Raw genomic sequence first — 21,021 nt, forward strand, 5'->3', positions numbered from 1 at the left:
TAAGTGCCCTCATAGAAATGTGTACCTCTTTGTAAGTCCCAGATGGTTGTTCTGATACTCTTCAGGGGGAAAAAAATCAAGCAATCTTCATGTAAGACAATGCCCAAGAAAGTTCATACTAAAAATAATCTATGTTTTCACTGTTTTAACTCATACTATTTTAAACACAATGTAGAATATTATGCTGCATCACTATAAAAAATACCCACATATTTGTGGCTCTGCACTATGATACCAGCATGATTTTCCTTTTAAATCAATAGCTTTTCAATTCGTTTAGTAGAAATTATTTCAATCTGTTTAGTCTTTGAGCCAAAACTCTCAATCTGACTTTGAGATCCTGACTAAAGACACCAGTTCCCATATAAGACCAAATTGTTTTTTAAAGGCCAAAAGGCAGTATGTTTCAAACTAAAGTTACTTAGCCCTGGGTAACCAAGAACTAAACAATTAACAAACTAAAGACATGTAAAGTTGGACTTAGTGAATCTGAAGAATTTCACTAGTTACATTAAATTATATTAATGCTTATGAATTAAAATTTGGATCTGAGTTAAGTAAATTCCATTTCTCCACCTTTGTTTTCTACTAATTATTATTCCTGTATCTAGAGGGTTTTTTTTGCATGACAATTACCTTATCATGGAGTTTACATGAATCAATATGTAAAGGAACTTGGCAATCACCTTGTACCACTATTTTGCTTTGCGAAGAGAAATTTAGTCCCAGGAGTAAAGTGACTTGTAGGAATATAAATTGTGTTGCATTGTGCCTTATGAAACAGAGAAGCATGATAACTGATAGGTATCATTTTTATAAACTTGTCCCTCAGATTATTAGCCCATTATTCCTACTTGCTCCAAACTATTTCCCCTAATGTTTTGTTGAACCATTCTCTGGTCTTGTCTCTGCTCAAGACACTATGCATATTGGTTTGTCATGGTATTTAATGGATTCATTTATTCATTTCACAACTATTTATTGAACACCTATTTAGTATCAGATCCTGGTCTTGTCATTAATTAAATGTTAAAAGAAATTAAGCAGTATTATTTTAAATCCATATAGATGAACATTTTATGGCTAGTTGTGTGTGTGTGTGTGTGTGTGTGTGTGTAGAGAGAACAGTTTGAAGTTTATCTTCATTCCTGTATAAAATCAGCTCGGTTTTCTATCTTAACTTCCATTACATGATAAACATGTAGTTTATGTCTGCAAAGCATGTCTACACTAAGTTTCCTGGATTTATTTTATGATAAAATACTGATTTCCCCTTTATAAAACAAATTATTTCATAATTTTGAATAGGATGATACTTTCATAAACCCTTCATCTGGATTTAGGGCATTAAACATTTTAACATAATAATATTTTTTCTGGGCCCACAGAATTTTAATTTTGTTAAGTAAAAAAACTTTCATTAAGATTCTGCTTTCGGAATGAAATGAAATAGTACATGTAATGCTGGTAGGTATGCCAGACCCAGAAATACTGCTTTCCTTGTTGAAATTACCTATCTCCATTGTGAAACTGACTGTTTTAGTAACTAACTCCTGATTTCTATGTGTTCTCTGTTCTTTTTTCACTCCTCATGCAGCATTTTGGCCCTATCTACTTGTTCTCCCCTTTATAGGTCTGCCCTAGCTTCTCTTTTTAGTTAATATTTGACTTTACTAGTCTTGCCATCAGTGCATCTCAGTCCTTCGATTCCAGGTTGCTATGCTATATCCATCTGCTCTGACCTGCGCTGTCAGTGAAAATTGTAGCTCTTTGCAACAATTTGTCCCAGGTGGGACATCAAAACTCTGATAATCTTTGGCTCCATCTCATTCAAGGATGGGTGATGCAAGATAACAGATACAGACTCCGTGGTTATACATTTAGGATTTGTTCCAAATTTCCCAAAGACTAACACCCTAATCTCTAGTTAGAGGCAAACAACAAAGTGGCAGAACCTCACAAAAAGGGGGATGGGGTGAGATTTGGGTAGTGTTTTTAACTCTGAACCTAAGGCCAAATATTACCAGGTTATACGGTAATATATATGGGTAAGTAGCTCCTGAACTTTTTGGGGGAAGAGAGAGTGCTTAAAAATTGCTTATAGGTACTAATATTAAAATGTCACAAAACACGTAAAGTTTCTTTGATGCTTGCAAATAACCACAATATACAAAACAAACAAATAACTAAAAGTTTAAATCCAAATCATAGGTGTGGCATCAAATAGTACTGAAGATGCTGAAACCAACGTCAGACTAGCTACGTTGTAAAGCTACACCTGTTGATGACTTAGTAATCAATATTTCTAAATTTTAATTTTAGGTCACACATAACACGAATATACCAAAAATTAGGAACTGTAAGAGTACATGTCAAAAATTCGGGAGCAGGCCACAGCTATACTTGATGGAAAAACCTTCCACCACGTAATTAAAATGCCACTAAAAAAGTTTTTCTATTTATATTCCTATGTACTTTGAGGACAAAGCCAAATAAATGAGTGAGTTCATAGGAAGGTATAAAGGTCATTTTAAGTCCTGGTTTCGGGCGCGTCCCCATGTTTGCCATAACCGCAGAAGGAGGGACGAAACAGAAAGTTGTAAATATCCTAAAAGGGGGGAAAAACTGTTTAAAAAATTTGTTTTCAAAACAAAGGCAAAACCCTCCATCTCCCTAGAGTCTGCGTTCTCACCTTTCCAACAGATGAGCTTTTAAGCAAACCTACAGTAGAAGCAAATCCTCTCGGGGAAATCAAAGTATCTCCAAACAAGGACAGCGGGTTTCTCTGTATGGTCGCTGCTGCCCGTCTCATTTTGGAAGAGGCTCGTCCCTGCACAGCCACCCAGGAAGGAGCAGTGCGCCCCAAATCAGCGAGGCTCTGCCAAACGCCAGAGGCTCTTCCTTGGCGGAGGCAGGCTCCTCCTTTGGACGTGAGGCGCCCCTGCCAGGGCGCGGGTTTGTAGAAACGGAAACCACGAGCAGCGCCCAAGTGAGTCAAGTGATGAAATCAAGGCTGCACGGGAAGGAAGCTCACCCAGCCGCGCACGAACCTAGCTGGTGGCAGAGGCTGCTGAGCCCTGCCGGGGAAACCGTCCGGGCCCAGAGCCGCTGCGGACATGCGGTGCACCTCGCAGGCCCTGGGCCCCCCGGCCCCCAGGCAGGCCGCCCTTTCGTTTTGGCGACCCGCTGAGGAAGGCAGACGTGTGTGAGGGGAACCTAGACCTGCTGGCTCCCCAAGGACCCAGACTGGGCTCTGGTTGCCAAGTGGCCACCGCCACCAGGTCAGTGCGGGACGCCCGCAGCGCAGAGAAGCAGCCCCGCCCGGCGCGGGCAGAGAGGCGGCGCCCCGCCCGCGCGCAGGACCCCCGGCGCTCACCTGGGGCGCGCAGGTGGGGCTGGGCGGGGCCGCGGGCTGGCGCGCACGCGCGGGACGGGGCCGCGCCCCTGCCGACGTCGCCGGCTGGGCTCACCTGGGAGACTCCGAGAGGAAGCGCCGCCGCGGCGCGGCCTCCCCTGGCAACGCGGGAGGCCTCGCGGGGAGGCAGGGGGCGGCGGCGGGGGAGGAGCCGGGCTGAGCGGCAACTGTAGCCACTGCCGCCAGAGCCGCCGCCGCCGCCACCTGCGCCTGGCGCCCGGCCCGAGCCCCGCCACTCCGCCTGCCGTCCTCCAGGTACGCCGGCGGCCGGCGCTCGGGACGGCGACCCGCCCCGGGCAGCGTGGGGCGGCCGAGCGGGCGCGGAGGCTCGCGCGGCGGGCAGTGTCCGGCCCGGCGGCCGGTGGGGGGGGGGGTATCACCAACCGCGTGTCCGTTGCCCCCTCGGAAGAGGCCGCGGGGGGCGTCCGGGGACGGGGAGGAGGCTCCGGGCAGCCCTGCCGCCCCATCAGCCGCGGGGGCCGCCTCTGCCAGCCCAGACGGGAGGCTCCTGGGAGCCGGCCCCCGGAGGGTGGTCCGCAGGAGGAGCCCGTGCCCGGGGTCGGGGGCGCGGGGCAGGCGCGGGGCGGCCGCGTCGCCGCGGGCCAGCAAGTTGCCGACCGCCTCCCGCCCGCCGCCGCGAAGGGCAGGGCTCCGCCGGGCGGCTCTCCCTCCCGGAGCCGAGACAGCCCGGCTGGGAACCGCGGCCGCCCGAGCCCGGTTTCCGAGGGGTCCGGGAGGCGCCCTGCGGTCGCGCCGCGGACGCCCCTCGGGCCCCGTCTCGCCTCTGCGCTTTTCCGGGGCGCTCCCGACGCCCGAGCGCCCCCACTCTCCGGCTGGGTCCAGAAGATTCCTTTCGCGGTGGCAGGAGGACATCCGCCGCCCCTCGCCAACCGCGCCCCATCTCGTTCGGGAACCTGTTGACTTCACGACCTGGGTGTCGCGGCTTCGGTTTGCCCGTGGCAGATGACTCAAAGGGTCGGAAAAACTTTGTTTCGGGCTGCTGCCGCGTCTGACCGCGGGTGTGCCGGGCCCGGATTCCTCTCCTTGCCCAGTTAGGCTTTTCTGGAGCCCAAGAATTAAGGGTGAAGCTGGTGCTTACCTTAGACTTCTGTTTCCTTCTCTCTCAAACTCGTCGAAACGCTTCACTTTCAAGCACATCAAATAACTGTTTCTGTAAACCCCACGGAATTACCATTTTTTTGGACTTTTAAGAACATTATTAAGCTAACATAACTTGCTAAAGAAGTTATACTACATATAACGACATCCCAATTTAAATTCTATTGGTAAAAAAACAGAAAGTTGCTGCATTTTAATTTGAGAAATTCTGGCAGTGGGAGAATCTGTTGCTTCTTTTGCTCGTACATTTTCCTTTGAGTTTGTGGCTAAAATACATGAGGTTAAAGTCATACCCTGCGATTAGATTTCTTTAAATTTAACTTTTAATATCTGATGTCTAGCATACAGATCAGTTTAAACATTCTGAACAGTTTATTTCAAGAATCTTTTTTATTGCTTTAGCATTTTTATATAGAAATTTCTCATGACAAATGGCAATTCCACTGATGTAGATGTCGCTCTCTGAGTTGAGATTATTAAATTAATGGATTACTGGGCCTGATGTTATTGGACTACTTTTAACTCTTGGGAGAAATGCAACATGTTTGGATTAGCTGCTGTGATAGTGTGCCTCAGGTAAACTGTCTATAAAATACGAAAAACAATACTTCCCTAGATTAAGATGATGAAGCCCTAAAACAAAGCAGAAATCTCCTGTGACCCTAGCATTCTCAGGCTCCCCTTCTCCCATTGGACATCCTGTCAGTCCACCCCGTTTGTGACAAATCCAAGCCGGGAGAAATTCTAACTTCAGTTTATCCAGAAAGTTACTTGTAGACATGGCACTATTATGATGCCTGACTCCAGGGAGACTGAGTGAGGCCATCGTTCTTTTCTTTTCACTGTTGATCACATATTCACTGAAGATGCCATGTGGATTGAGATTTTTAATCCTTTTTGGTATTTTAGAGCCACAGTTAATTTTTGAGTAAGCATAGACAACACAGTTTGGTGTTCTGATCTTTTATTATATTGGCTTAAAATGGTTTTTATGAGGCAGTGACCCAGGGTCATCTCTCCATTTGCAACAATCTAGGTTTTTGATTGGCAAGTCCGCTTCTTGATTGTCAGTGTTCTTTAAATCTTTTTTTGTGGACTGCAGTCCTCAGTAAGAAATGCATTCTGTGCCTCAACACAGTACACACTAGTGTGTGTGTGTGTGTGTGTGTGTGTGTGTGTGTGTGTGTGTGTGTGCATAAATGAAACAAATTTCACAAAACATGGATGTTCTGTATTTTATTAAAAAAAATATTGGTCACAGCACACTGGATTGATTTTATGATTACAAATGGGCTGGAACCTACAGTGCAAATAGTGGTATCCTATTGAATTTATATTTTTAAGGCTGATTCTTCTACTAGTTTTCCTGTACACATAAACACACACACATGCTCGCACACACACACGAGAGAGAGAATCAAATCGCACATTTTTTAACATATAAAATTATACTATAATCCTTATTAAACATTTATTGGAACCTGGTGCTAGACTAAATCTGTCAAACATTAGGAACTGCATGAAACCTCACTGTACATTATTGAATTTTAAATGGGTCCTAAGAATATTGTAGTACGTTTGGGGACAGGAAAAACTGGAAAGTGTTTTCTGCAGGTGTTTGATAGTAACAATTATCAAGTGACAGTTTGAGAAAAATAATTCTGTCCACCTCTGGTCTATAAAGTGTATTCTAAGTTCTAAATTTTATGGCTGAGTTATAGTGGTGGGTGGAGTCTGAAAAAAATTATTAAACACAGGCCAGTTTATTATTTGGTTTGTAGTCTGTTTAATATTTTATATATACATATATTTACTATGAAACATATAAGACATGGAATGTAGGAGTACGTAGGAATCATACCATTTCCCCAAAAATAAGTTCTAGATGGGGAGACTGAGATTAAGATCGGCTGCCTAAATGACCTGTAGGGATGTAGGCTTGGAAGCTCTGATTGGATGATTAAACCTTCCATAGATATTTTAAATTTTAACCTGCTTTCACATTCCCTGTAGAAGGAATTTTTCTTCAAAAGAAAATATTAATGTATTTAATATTTTGGAAATGAGCAATGCCCAGGTCATGTTCAGACATATTCAAATCTCTGGCCTATAAAGTGTAAAAACGCAGTTGGTTTGATAGATCTTTTTTTTTTTATGGTTATAAAATCTGATGAAAAAGGAAATATTTTCAGTCATCCAATGATGCATCTAGTTAGTATCAGAATAATTCATTTTACATATTTTGTGTAATTTCAACAGTATCACTGGACTGTCAATAACAGCACTGAATTCAAATCAGTGTCAGCAATGGCAAGAGACAGAAGTGCATTAACTCACAGTAGAGTGAAGTCAAGTAGGACTCTGAATCCTGGGTGTTAGTGACTATTGCCAATTGAAATTTCCTTGAGTCATGCTCCTCTTTTTGGCACTCGATAGAGAGTATTTCCCTGAGTACACATTTTCCCTATAATTGTTTTAGCTTCAAACTGTCCAAACTAGTTTTCTCATCTATCCCATTGCCTACTAGACATCTTTAAGATATCATAATGAAAAAACAGAGGGATATCAGAATTACCTGAGATTATAAATGTGCAGAACCTGTATCCCATCGAAACAAACAAAAATTTTATCCCCGTGGGTGGGATGTGTCTTACTGCTGAACCAGTACTGTGTTTGATTACGTGGTACTGTGCCAGGCCCTGGTTCAGGAGCACTGTTACATTGGATATGGCAGCCATATCTCCTTCTAACATCCAAAGTGGTAGGTCACTACAGTTCACTACTGAGCCAAACAGATGTATTATGAGTATGATCCCTTACTTGTAGATTTTTTTTTTAATCCTGGAGTTAATAGTTAACTCATTTAAGAAAAAAAATGTCTTGGTTTTTTCAAATATCCTTTTCTGTTTCTATATACTCCAACTTCTCGGTATGGCTTTTAAACATCTTCAAACTTATCTGATTTACTGGTCTCTTCCTACAACTATCTGACCTCTTGTTCCAGTTTGGACTGTTGCTTCCTAGGCCTGTTCCACAGCAGGTTTTTGGGATTTTTCTTTGCCGATGATTCTTATGTAGTCCCTATTTATTAGATACAATGAATTTTTTTTGTTTATTTACTCCCTCATTTTTCTGGAACACACTCCACAGTAGCTTCCTGAGAAATGATGAGTGGAATTAAGAAATCTGAGATATTGCCTGTTAGAAAATCTTTATTCTACCTTCACGTTTTCTTTTCTGATTCATTGATTATTATTAAATTATTTTTTAATAGTTGCTGTGTTCCTGTTGTTCAAAGGTTTTAAAAAGTAAGGAGGTGTGTCCGATAAGTCTTCCTTTTACTGTTGCTCTCCGATGCCCAGTTTTCCTCTCTGGAGGCAACTGATACTTTTTTTTTTTTAATATAAAAACAAAATATATTTTCCCTTTTTTTGAAATGCAAACAAATCTTGCCTTTTTTTCCCCCATTTAACTTACTGTGGAGATAACATCACATGAGCATATAAAGTGGCTTCTTTGTTGCAACTTGGCATAATATTCCATCACATGGCTCTGTCATAATTAACCTCGTTCCCTATTGGTAGAGTTGTAGGTTGCGTCAATCTTTTGATATTAAAACAATATTTCAGTGTGCAAGCTCACAGGTTGTCATTTCTCTTGTGTACTAGCATATCTGTGGGATAAATTCCTAGAAGTTAATCCCCACACCTGACTGATACAGTGATGGAGGTGAGCTTGCAAGTTTGATAATTCTGAGTCAGAACACCTGGAAGTAAATACCCAACGGCAAAAAAGTGGGCCCTTTTGGGGGACAATTTGTAGTACAGGAGGGTTTCTAATGCAAGTTATTGTTTTCTTTGAGCTTTTTAATTATGACCTTTGCTTTTTCCAATCTGATCCATCTCTCTGAAGTGCTTAAGACTTGCTTCCTTCTTCACCTCTGTCTCTTTCTCACACCTCCTCTGTCATCAATTCCTTTTGTGCTCATGGCTCTTTGCCCCATTATTTTATGCCAGGTCTACCTCTGCAGATAATCCAGAGCAGAGAACGCTCCGCTAGCTGGTCTACTTTTCAACAAGTTAAGATCTCATTCTTGACACACTTCACAATGTAACAACCTTCGCAGCCTCCACACGGGCCCCTTTGCGGGGTTCGGCTAACTCCCGTCCAAGTGCTTTCCCAGGCCTCCACACCCCTTCTCCTCATCTCTCACCTGGATTACTGTTAATTCTCCCAGTCACCTCCAGCCTCCTTTCTGGTTCTCCCTTCTCCCCCCAAAAACCCATATTCAGCAGAGCTTCAAGAATAATTATTCTGATTAGGTCATCTCCCTACTTAAAATCCATCAGGGCCTCTCCTCTTTGCCTAAGGAATTAAGCACAAATCCCACAGATTAGGTATCCCTCCCTTTCCTACGTGGAGCTTGGCATTCAGTGTCTGTATTAGCCTTACTGTGTGATAATTATCTATACATGGTTGTGGGGAAAATTACCCTACTTGAAGCCCGTTGTTGAAAAAGAATTAAAGTTTAAGCTGACACTGGTTTATTTCCAGTTGAAACATGTTAATATGGTCTCTTCATACTTTAACCATGAGGAGTAGGTAATGCAAGAATTTCAGATGGTAACTGGGTAAGTGGAGAGGTAATGTATGCTTCAAGTTAGGTACATCTAACGGCAGACATTGCTTTTATGCATAATTTGAAAAATTAATGTTATGGATTTATGAAGGGTGAATTTTCTTTTACATCTGGGGCAGCTAATGGAGAAGGGATAGATACAGGGAAATAGATAGATGTTGTGATTGAAGTCTTTTTGAATTTCTAGATCAGGGGCTAGCAAACTACAATCCTTGGGTGAAACTCAGTCTGTCACCTATTTTTGTAAACAAGTTTTATTGGAACCAGCTCCACTCATTCATTTATGTAATGTCTGTGGCTGCTTTTGCACCACAAAAAGGGTAGTTAAGCAATAAAGACCATGTGGTCTGCAAAGCAAAAAAACGTTTACTGTTTGGCCCTTTACAGAAAGTTTGCTTATACCTTTCCTAAAGGGGTATGAAGTTGAGGGGTGGGAGATGAGTGTCTTCCAAATGAGTTTTGGATGAGTCTGTAGAAAGGTGAATATGCAAAGTTATAGCAGTGGAGCAAGCAATCTCACTCCCCTGCTCCTCTATCTCTTAGTATTCTGGGGCCTCAAAGAGAGAACGAGTGGGCAGAAATTATCTACCATATTTGTGAGTTTTGGGGCTCCTTCAAAAGAAGAAGGTTTGACTGAATTTATTATGGGCAACCTGTCCATCTTCCAACTATATCCTATGACAAGGCCCAGTAGCCCCTCCCTTCACTAAATATTATGAAAAACATCAGTGAGGGGAGTCTTTGCATCAGCGAAAAACATCTGTGGTTGCTGTCCTTTGTAGGCCACTGAGACTGGCTACCTGTCTGGGGTGGGGATGCCGTCATTCCACAGCAGCAGAAGCCAGGTGGCACCACTTAACCACCAAGGGCAAAGGAGGTGCATACACAGTAATGCAGAGCAGGGACCTAGATGTCATCAGAAAACATTGTCCTGCAAATGGTTTTGGGACCTAACATGGTGACTTTTGGTAAACATCAAGTGGTAGCTAATGAATGAAATGAATGGGCAGTACCACAGTATCGCTTTGTGTGTATATCAGAAAAACTAGATTTGGTAGCGAAAAGTTGACTTCACTTGCCACAGTGGAGTGTCATGACCCCTTACCCAGTTTCCAAACCTAAGTCAATCCACAGGCCCAGAGCCCTTTGATCCAATGGAGTCCTAGTTTCCCTGAGGAAGAAATCTGCACCATCGCCTCAAGCATACAGCGTAATTCTTCCCCCAAGCCTTCTCCAAAGGGACCAGTAGCTATTTATTAGAAAGACTGTGCTTTGGGGAAAAGGAAATACTCACCTTTGATACTAATTCCTCGGGAAACCAGTCAAAATAGGGACTTACAGTGGTTAGGTAATAGATGGTGTCTTAGCTCAAATCTGACTCACAGTGGGTCAGTAGATTCACCTTATACTTATTTCTCCAGTTCCTCAGTGTATAATAGGAGTAAACATACTGGATAATGGGAAGAATCCCTGTATTGGTCCTCTAAATCATGGATTGAGAACCACTGTGATAGGAGAGTTAAGTGGAAGACCTTAAAACTTCTCCCTTCTAAGATAGTAAATTAGAAGCAATACCATATCCCTGTGGGAATTGTTGAGATTAATGCCACCTTCAAAGATGTTAATAAGCCTTGTGATAGCGATCACCTCTCCATTTAACTCACTTATTTGGCCCCTGCAGAAGTTGACTGGATCTTAGGGAATGACTGGACTATAGTAAATCAATCATTTGGTGAATCCAAATGTCATTGCAGGCCCAAGTGGTAATATCGTTACTAGATCAAATCAACACAGCTCCAGGCATTTGATGTGCAGCTTTTGACTTGGTTAATTGCTTTCTCTCCATACCAATTTACAATGATCAGCAAAAGCAATTTTCTTTCATCTAGCAGGGCCAGGATTGTGTCTTTACAGTCTTGTGTCTGGGCCAGGTTGTTTCTCCTGTCCTAGAAATCTTAATCCCGACATTCCACTAAATACCATATTGGTCCACTATATTGATAATATGTTGATTATATCTGATCAGAAAATAGCAAGTACTTTAGATGTCTTAGTAAAGCATATGAGAACCAGATGGTAATAAATCCACCCCACAGAAATTCAGAGGCATTTCAGTAACATTTCTGGACATTCAGTAGTCACTGTGCTTAATCAGCCTTTTACAATTTTGAAGGCAACACATGCCACCTTTGAGTGTATGCTCCTTTAACGTATCTACAGAGCAATCCATTAACCTGCTACTTTTGATTGACGTTCAGAGCAAGAGCAGACTATGCAGTGAGTCAGGACAAGTACGTGCTGTGCTACCACTCTAGCTTTACGACCTAGCAGATCCGAAGATTCTCTACGTGTCTGTAGCAAATAAGGATGCTGTATGGAGCTGGCAAGCACCAATAGCAAAATCATAATGTCCATCACTGAGATTTTTAAGTAAATCTATTACTTCTTCTGATAACTACTAACCCTTTGATAAACAGCTTTTGGCTTGCTACTGCTTAGATACCGAATGCATGACCACGAGATGTCTGGTCACCATGAGGACTGGGCTTCCCAACGTTAACTGGCTGTTGTCTGATCTACCTAGTAGGGAATGGTATGTATGAGACAGTTTGGGCAGACCTGGAAAGTACAAGTAAGGGGCAGGAGCAAGTAACTCAGACTCTTTTGATCCCATCTCCTGTTGTACGGCCTCCTTCAACCCATGCCTTTGGCCTCTTGGGGATTTGCTTAGTTTACCTGATGGGAAAAACAAAAAACAAAACACCTCAAGCTTGGTTTACAGGTGAGTCTGCAGGATATTCTGGTACTACCCAAGAGTGGATGGCTGCAACGCTATAGCTCCACTCATGAGTATTCATGAAGGACAGTGAGAAGGAAGATTCTCCCAGTTGGCAATATTTTGAATGGTAGATATAATTGTCTACTATGTCTAAAGGAGAGATGGCTGGAAGTACAGATCTATAATGGCCCATGGTAGCTTCTAATGGTTTAACCATATGGCCAGGAACTTGGAAGGAACAGGATTGCAAGATTGATAACAAGTTTGAGGGAGAAACATGAGGATAGACCTTTCAAACAGTGGAGATCCTGAAGACTTTTGTGTCCCATCTGAATGTTCGCTGAGGACATCTATTGCCTTTAATAATCCTGTGGACAGAATGACACACTACAGATGTTATTCAGCCTCTTCCCCAGCCATCCCAGTGCTCGTTCAGTGGACACTTGAACTGAGGTCATAGTGGCAGGAATGGAAGCTCTGTATGCATGGGCTAAGTAACATGGACTTCCTCTTCCTAAAGTTGAGTTGACTTGCACTACTGCTGAGTAATGCTAATCTGCAGAATTCCTAATCTGCAGAAAGCAACATTGGATACCACTGGGTGGCAAGTTGATTTTATTTGACTTCTATCATTGAGGAAGCAGAGATTTGTCCTCATTAGAACAGGTAAATATTTTGGATATGGATTAGCTCTTCCTGCCATCACCGACCTCTGTGGACTCACTGATTGCCTGAGGAGAGGTTAAGTGCAGAATGGGTAGAGGAAAAAGGGAACCACAGGTATCAATTCTCCCAGTAAGCAATATTTTGAATGTTAGATATAGTTGTTCAGTGGACACATGCACTGAGGCCATAGTGGCATAGAGGCATACATAGAGGCTATGTATGCATGGGCTCATGGCCAGTAGATAAATGAGGATTGTAGTAGCTTTGTACGTTTTCCTCATTTCCTTTTATATGTATGTGTTTACTTGTATATGCTGATTATTTCTTCTCTATTTCCCATTTTAAAAATATTACATAGATATTGTTAGAAATTAAGTCTGCAACTTAATCTTTAGGTAACAGAATATTAGGTGGCTCTATGACAGAATTTGAGAAGTAACTCACATAGTCACAGCAATGGATATAATGGCTCTTGGCACTATGCATCTTCTTATTTTAAGGTCCCTTCACTTGTAAGAAAGACGCTTGCATCTGTTAGGTAGACTGTAAAGTTGTAATTGTACAGTTCAAATGTGTTGAGGAATGTGCATATAGAGGCTGAATAGTCAAAAGGGTAGGCTATGCTGTTTATCAGTTTATTGTCTCAGCTCCAAGTTCATTTTTTTCCCCTGCTTTAAAATAATGGAGATACGCCCTGTATATATTTGTGCTTGGGGGCCAGCATGATGTTAAACCTTATCAGCAGGGGGCACTGGAGAGATACTGAAGGTGAAAGGGGCTTCCTTTCCTGGTTTCAGGGTGGCTTGCTGGCCAGGCTCTTACTGGGCATACTTTTTCTCTGCTGCTCAGCCAGCAGTGCTCGGTAACTGCATGGCACAGCTTTCTCTAGGGTCAGCCTTCCCCTGCGCCTGTGCTCTCTCTGGAGCTTGACTTGGGCAACAGTGGTGTACCCTGGAGCCACAGACATCATGGACCTATTCCCCACCCAGGTCACTGCTCCCCCCACTCTCCGTTTAGTCCCACACATGTGCACACTGGGGTCCTGCAAGACTGGGTGTCTAGGGAGCCACTGTCCAACTCTGATCCCAGGCACCAGCCTGGAGCCTATTGGCCTATTGGCCTATTGGCCCACATGAAAGAGCACAGGCCCTGCCATGGACAGCAACTCTCCTCCAGGCTCTGTCAGCGCCCAGCAGCCCGCAGGGTCCAGTGTTTGACACCTCGCTGTGGCTGGCTGCTTCTGGGAACTCCGAGGGCAGATTTCTGGCACGTCTCACCAAGGAGCACCCTCGTGGCTTTTCCACCATTAGGGAGCCAGTGCTATACCCTCCCTGTAGAGATCTCTAGATGTCAGCCCTGAGGTCCTGTGAGGGGAAGACCCCTTCCTCTGCCTCAGCTTACCCTTAGGGGCAGTGGTTGTCTCTTAGGTCTACTATTACTGCATTATTTAGAATTTTCTTTAACTCTCACTAGCATTCCCCATTACTACAATCCTCTTCTACTAATAAATTAAACTTCCCTTGTTCAGATCACAATGTAGTTTCTATCTCTTTATTAACCAGAAGCCATCAGCTATGTTTACAAGGTAAATAGATGGTCACAACTTTCACCATAGAACTTCTGTCTGCGGGAAATAACAGTTAAGTGGGGAATCTGTGGAATCACTGGAATCATTCCTCAACATTCCTGTACTTTCTAGTGTGCCATGGGCGATCAGTATGTACTTGCCGTATGCTGTGTGAAGTTCATTCGTAAGTGCGGATGTAGCAGGGGAGAGTAAGTGGGCCCCCCTTCAGCCACATCTCCTCTGCTCCAGATGGGTAATGTAGCTCCAGAATTACTTGTTTGCTCCACACTAACTGCAGATTGGCGTGTCCACAGATGAGTCCTGTCCACAACCTTTCACCTTCAAAGTTAATGTTAATGGAAATGTTTACTTGAGAAGCTGCATATCTGATCATCCCCTTCTCTTATTAAACCCTGTGCCTCACAGTCGGCTGGAGGTCAGCTCCGTCACTAGGCTTTTTGTCTCCTGACGTGCAGATGTCTTTGTTCAGCAAGTCATCCTACTTTATGACAAGTACATGCAGTTAATTGTCCACTGGTGGCATTTTCCAGAGTAACTCTGCTCTGTCTGCAGCTGGGGTCCCTGAGGTATGTCCGCTGCCTCCTGAAAGGCAGAATGTGGCCATCTTAATGCAGTTTGCTTTGCGTCAGTGTTTGCTCCTTGTCATACATCCACAAATCACTTCCTGCTCAGAAGAATTGCTGGCAAGGATATGAATATGGACTTAAACACAATCAAAACTAACAAACCACAGTAGCAAAAACAGTGAAATTTGATTTCACCAATAAAGGCAAGCAGCGGAAGTGACTTCCCCGCCACTCCTCCACTCCCTAACATTTTCACCAGCAGGTGAGGGCCGCGGAATAAAATTTCTGCCCAAGCACTTAAGGGTTTATTATCAGGGCAAATTTTGTCGTTGTTTTGTTCTTAATTAAGTTAGGAAATTCAGATGATAACATGTGGCAAAGATCCAATGACTATTCATTCACAATAGTGTACTCTTCTTAATCTACAATCTACAGTAGGTTTGGTGATATAATTTTGTAATTTCTTGCTTTGTGTGGTTATACTTAACTCTTTATTTTTACAGCATGCTTTACCTCAGTGGCAAGCAACTTTTTGTAGACCAATTAGGCCTTGTGCCAATTAAAGTCAACTGGAACCAGACCTTAAATCCCCTGGAGCTGTAAAGGTTTATTGTCACAAATACAGAAACAAGAAATGGAAAGAACCACTATCCTCTTATTTTATTAAATGTTACTTTCACGTGCAGTTATGAAGTGTTTTGCTTTAGAACGTTGCTTCAATGGAATTTTATAATTAAACTAACAGTTTAACTAACATTCTTGCAATGTGTGCTTTTCCACCTGGAGGGACAACCATGACTATAAAGATGGTTTTTATCTTGATATTTTTCCATCTGAATCTGCATTTAAACCATATGATTCGTGTCACATTAAAGGTGAGAAGCCATAGTCTAGATAATTGGAAGCCACAGCTTTGTAGTTAGATTATTTTAATTTGTGAGATTTCAGTTCTTTCTGTTCAGGTGGCATATTTTTATCCTTGAGAATAATCCATTGATTTTTAACCCAGTCTCATAGACTGTTAGAATTGTGCACGTTGTTTTAGCCTTTCAAGGTATCATTTTGTGGATATTTTTATTTATTATTAATGCCTTTTTGTAATGTCTACATGTATCATAGGATATTGGTTAATAACTTTTAAGACCAGAGTTTTCTAAATTTTTTTCTTTTCTAATTTTGGAAATTTCTAAGGATTTAGCATTTAGAAAATCTCGGGATTTCAATTTTTTTCTAGTTTTAAAAACCTATTTCATGGTCTTCTCTCTTCTGTGAATCTGATCTTATAATTAGCAAATGACTATTTGGGATAGGTGTGTTTAAAAGTTTTAGAAAGTACAAGAAGATTAAACTTTTCATCTGTAATCATTTCTAATGTGCAAATATAACTGATTTTTTTTTTTTTAAGTTCTCAAACTTCTGAGTCCAATTGGAAGTTGATTCTAGGGGAGTTTTTTTGTTGTTTCATTGACCGTTTTCACATACATCTTCAAACTTGGCAAGTAGTTTGGTTTAGGAACATGCCATCATTCCTAGGAATTAGAATTAATAATCCTGCTCTTGCTTTACTCATTTATTTTTTATGTGTCTCTTGGATTATGTGTTTTATTGTTCCAAACCTCAGTTTTTCCATCTTTATGATGGGGATAATATATTTGAAAAATGTTTTTATAACATCATAATTGGCATTGAAACCTGAATGCCTCATTTATATCGGTATGAATATGTGAGCCTTTTCAGGAAACTTTGGAGTCATTCTTGCTTTGGATTGTAGCTTATTGCTACATGTCAAAATAAATTTTGCTCAATTTATTTTAAGAATCTATTTTGAAAAACCAGTGTTGGAGTATGAGAAATTAGTAATGTGGTTACCTTTGGATAGATACAATCCTTTCTTTATCAGGTGCTAGTTTTAATTTGCCCAGTGTCTTGTGATCTAGAACAGTGATTCCTAACCCTTGCTGCCCTGTAGAATTACTTTGAGAGCCTAAAATAAGAACCAAAGTAGGACCTACACCTGCCCCAGGAACAATTAGATCAGAACTCTCTAGAGATGGTTCCTGATGCACTGCCGTTTTTAAGAGCCTTCCACTAATGTGTATTCAGAGTTAAAGACCACTGATAGAGATACTTAATGTAGAGTGCAACTTATCATTAATGGAAGCCTGATATTGCACATTAGCAGTGAAGGACAGAAAAGTGATATAAAATCTCTGGGGGAATGTGTGTTGGAATCTTCAGGTGATCAGCAATCAATAAGAGAAGACTGTTCCCCTAAGAAATAATCTGAAAAGAGCAAAGTATCGTGTTCCTACTTTAGTAGCCTCTCCCAGGAATGGGTCTCTCTCTCTCTCTCTTATCCCTCTGCTGTTGAGATCTACAATCTTATCCTCAACTTTATTGTCAAAAACATGCTCTGAAAAGTTTTTTTTTTTTTTAGCTCCTTTTTCCAGAAAACCTTACCTGAGGTGATACAGATCCCCCCACCCCACCAAGGGTTCCCCTTGACACTTGAAGACGAGTTATTTTGTCTCAGATAACTTTAGTTAAAAGCTCAGGATTTTGCATCAGAACTTTGAACACCGTTGGGGAAATGCTGCTCTTCATGGTCTTGGCCAAGCCACCTTATCTGTTTGACTGTTAGTGTTTGTCAGTAAAATGGGAATAACATCAACTTTACAACATCACTGGGAGGCTAAATGAGAACTTATGTAGTTAAGTGCCAATGTATCAGGGACCTAATCAACACTTAAGAAAAATTAACTATTTTATTATTTCTAATGATAAATGAAATCTGGGTCCTCCTTCTTCCCCTTGGCAGTCAGCAAACATTTATTGGATGCCCGCTGTGTCACTGACACTGTGATGAGTGCCAGAAAAGCAACCATAAATTAGCGAGACACAATCCACATCCTTCATGAGCTTTCTGTGACTCCCTCGTTGGAGACATCTTAATCTAAAACCTAACTGCATGATGCCCGTAGACAGATAAGCATACACGCACAATGACAGGACTATTGCCCCATTGGTGAAGAACTCCTCTATAATTTATTCCTAAAATGGAACTCTCTTCTGACTGCCTCATTAATTCCATCCTTATTTTTTAATTCCTCACCCTGCCCACAAATATGATTTATGGCATGAAATGTTTTGGGGAAACTCTCAGTACTGTAGAAGGATTTAGTTGTCGTCTGATATGTACTTTCCTCTACTCTCTGCTTTCCCTGGACTCCTCCTTGTTCTATGCTGTGTTATGATACCTCCTCAGTAGACCAGTTCATTCCCTCTCAAATTTCTAATCTAGCCTACCTCTGGCTACTGAAGAAATCTGTTATCACTAAATAGCCCTGGAAAGGGGATTTTTGGTGGCTTTCTCAGGGAGAGAAATGGGGGTGAGCCAAGGTTGATTTATATCTATTGTCAAGCTCTGGTTAGAGAAAAGCAATCAGGTTGTATAGGTTGGGGAACATTGTCCTGTGAAACCCCAACAGTCTGCTTATCCTTATCTTCCCAGAACCTTGTAGATAAGGTTTTCGCCCTGTTAGTCTGAAAGTGCCCTCCCTGGATCCTAAGCCCTAGTGTTGCCGGGCAATCCAGTCTGGGGAGATCTCCCTGCACACTAGGGGAGACCTCAACCTAGGAAAGATTTCTTGACTCAGACTGGGAAAGAATTCATGAGCAGGTGGAGCAGGTATAAGCAAAGCATAGTTTAGTAAGTCAAAAGTACACACTCAGGGAGGAGTGCAGGCGTGATCCAGAAGTGAGCACCACAGTGGGGGTTCAGGTTGGGTGGTCTTATAACTGGAGTTTAAGCAGGGGGTGGAATATTCATTGGGATAGGTGGGGTTTTCTCAGAATAGAGGGGCGGGGCATCCAGGAAATAGGGTGACACCCACTTTTTGTCCTTAGATGGTCTGCCTCCAAACAGTCATGGCACCAAGGGGTATGATATACAATGTAATGACAGACAATGGACTTTGAGGTGAGGTCAGGGACAACGTCCCCTCCAAGTTAGAACATGTTGGTTTGGGCAGGTCTATTCCCCTCCCTGCCCACATCCCTAGAGAACCGTTTACAGGGATGTTTAGAATATAAACAAGCATCTAACAGAATGTAAACACCAACCAGAGTCCCCCCCCCACTCCCTGCTCATGTCTGGCTATCTACCTACTATAACACCAGGGGCTTGGGGGCATGACCACAGCTAGTCTATTGGATTCTCTGCCAAGGTTCGTTTCTGGTTTTGCACTAAAGCCCATGGGACCTGGTGTAGTAAAGTTTACTTGTAAAGCTTAACTAACTGTCAAATAATAAACATCTCTCAAGGGTAAGATGCCTATTTTAAAATACTTGTCAGTATACCTTTGACTTCTTATGGATTTCCCTGTATTTATAATTAGTTTAATGGAGTCCTTAGCTCCCTTGGTTATTGAGTTAATTAACCTTTTTATAAATTCAAAATGTATTTATAAAAATAATTTTATGCATATGATATTAGCTGAATTAATATTCAAGGCCCAAATTGTCTGTAGTTAATTGTAACAATTATGTTCTACCAAAAGTATAATTTTCTTGTGGGCAAGATATCTTTGTATCCTTGTTAACCATAAAAGCTTATGTTCGGCTGTCAGATAAATGAATGAACTGAACCATGCCTATAGAGTTGAATAGCTACTAATGCCAACTATCATTTCTGTTCATAGGTATTACCACCTAATGAAACCTTCTTGCCACCAAGTCTATGATAAAAACCATAAGTAACAGAGGAAACGATAACTGTTGTTTGTCAAGTAACAAGATTTTAATGTCAGAATGGCTCACTTAAAGCGACTAGTAAAACTACATCTTAAAAGATATTACCATAAAAAGTTCTGGAAGCTTGGTGCAGTAATTTTTTTCTTTATCCTATTTTTGATTTTAATGCAAAGAGAAGTAAGTGTTCAATATTCCAAAGAGGAATTGAGGATGGAAAGAAACATGAAAAACAAAAACAAGGTGTTTGATCTAATGCTAGAAGCTGTTAACAATATTAAAGATGCAATGCCAAAAATGCAAATAGGAGCACCTGTTAGGCAAAACATTGATGCTGGTGAGAGACCCTGTTTGCAAGGATATTATACAGCAGCAGAATTGAAACCCGTTCTTGATCGCCCACCTCAGGATGCTAATGCACCCGGTGCTTCTGGTAAAGCATTCAAGACAACCAATTTAAGTGTTGAAGAGCAGAAGGAAAAAGAACGTGGAGAAGCAAAACACTGTTTTAATGCTTTTGCAAGTGACAGGATCTCTTTGCACCGAGATCTTGGACCAGACACTCGACCTCCTGAGTATGTTGAAGAATATTCATTGTTTACTGTCTAATCATCAGGGATTGCAGGGGAGGGGCATGGGCTTAAGGAAGTTGCTGGTTCTTTAGCCACTCTGAGGCTAAAAATCAGCAAATACTGTTTAATCTATTTTAATTATTATTTTGCTTATTATTATTGAGGCTAGATATCTGTATCTATGCTTTGTAAGGCATTGCAGGTGTGAAAAGTTATCTTAGAAATCCAAAAATAAATTCTAGATCTTACCTATAGAACCACAAGGAAGTCCTTTATTCTTTTTTTTTTTTTTTTTTTTTTTTTAAGATAATTATTTTTTATTGAAGGGTAGTTGACACACAGTATTACATTACATTAGTTTCAGGTGTACAACACAGTGATTCAACATTTATATACATGATAATTCTAAGTACCAGCTATCACCATACCAAGTTGTTACAATATTTTGACTATATTCCTTATGCTATACATTACATCCCGGTTGCTTATTTATTTTACAATTGGAAGTGTGTACTTTTTCTTGGTTGTTGTTGTTAGGGCATCTCTCATTTTTATTGATCAAATGGTTGTTAACAACAATAAAATTCTGTATAGGGGAGTCAATGCTCAATGCACAATCATTAATCCACCCCAAGCCTAATTTTCGTCAGTCTCCAATCTTCTGAAGCATAACGAACAAGTTCTTACATGGAGAACAAATTCTTACATAGTGAATAAGTTACATGGTGAACAGTACAAGGGCAGTCATCACAGAAACTTTTGGTTTTGCTCATGCATTATGAACTATAAACAGTCAGTTCAAATATGAATACACATTTGATTTTTATACTTGATTTATATGTGGATACCACATTTCTCTCTTTATTATTTTTAATAAGATGCTGAAGTGGTAGGTAGATACAACATAAAGGTAGAAAACATAGTTTAG

At 41.5% G+C, this 21,021-nt stretch overlaps 1 protein-coding gene across 3 annotated transcripts in view; it reads left to right on the forward strand.

The window, feature by feature from the left end:
* Positions 1 to 2,999: 2,999 nt before the first annotated feature.
* Positions 3,000 to 21,021, forward strand: part of GALNT3 (polypeptide N-acetylgalactosaminyltransferase 3) — a 40,567-nt gene continuing 22,545 nt past the window's right edge. For 2 of the 3 annotated variants that reach the window (XM_036884386.2, XM_036884388.2), the window contains exons 1-2: positions 3,460 to 3,670; positions 19,473 to 20,096. In XM_036884386.2, the coding sequence (XP_036740281.1) occupies positions 19,582 to 20,096 (515 nt within the window). In that variant the 5' untranslated portion in view covers positions 3,460 to 3,670; positions 19,473 to 19,581. Of the gene's footprint in view, positions 3,282 to 3,459; positions 3,671 to 19,472; positions 20,097 to 21,021 lie in introns of those variants that run through there. The other variant, XM_036884387.2, reaches the window with a different exon arrangement.

This window comes from Manis pentadactyla, chromosome 8 (assembly GCF_030020395.1).
Source record: "Manis pentadactyla isolate mManPen7 chromosome 8, mManPen7.hap1, whole genome shotgun sequence".
Classification (NCBI taxonomy): Eukaryota; Metazoa; Chordata; class Mammalia; order Pholidota; family Manidae; genus Manis; species Manis pentadactyla.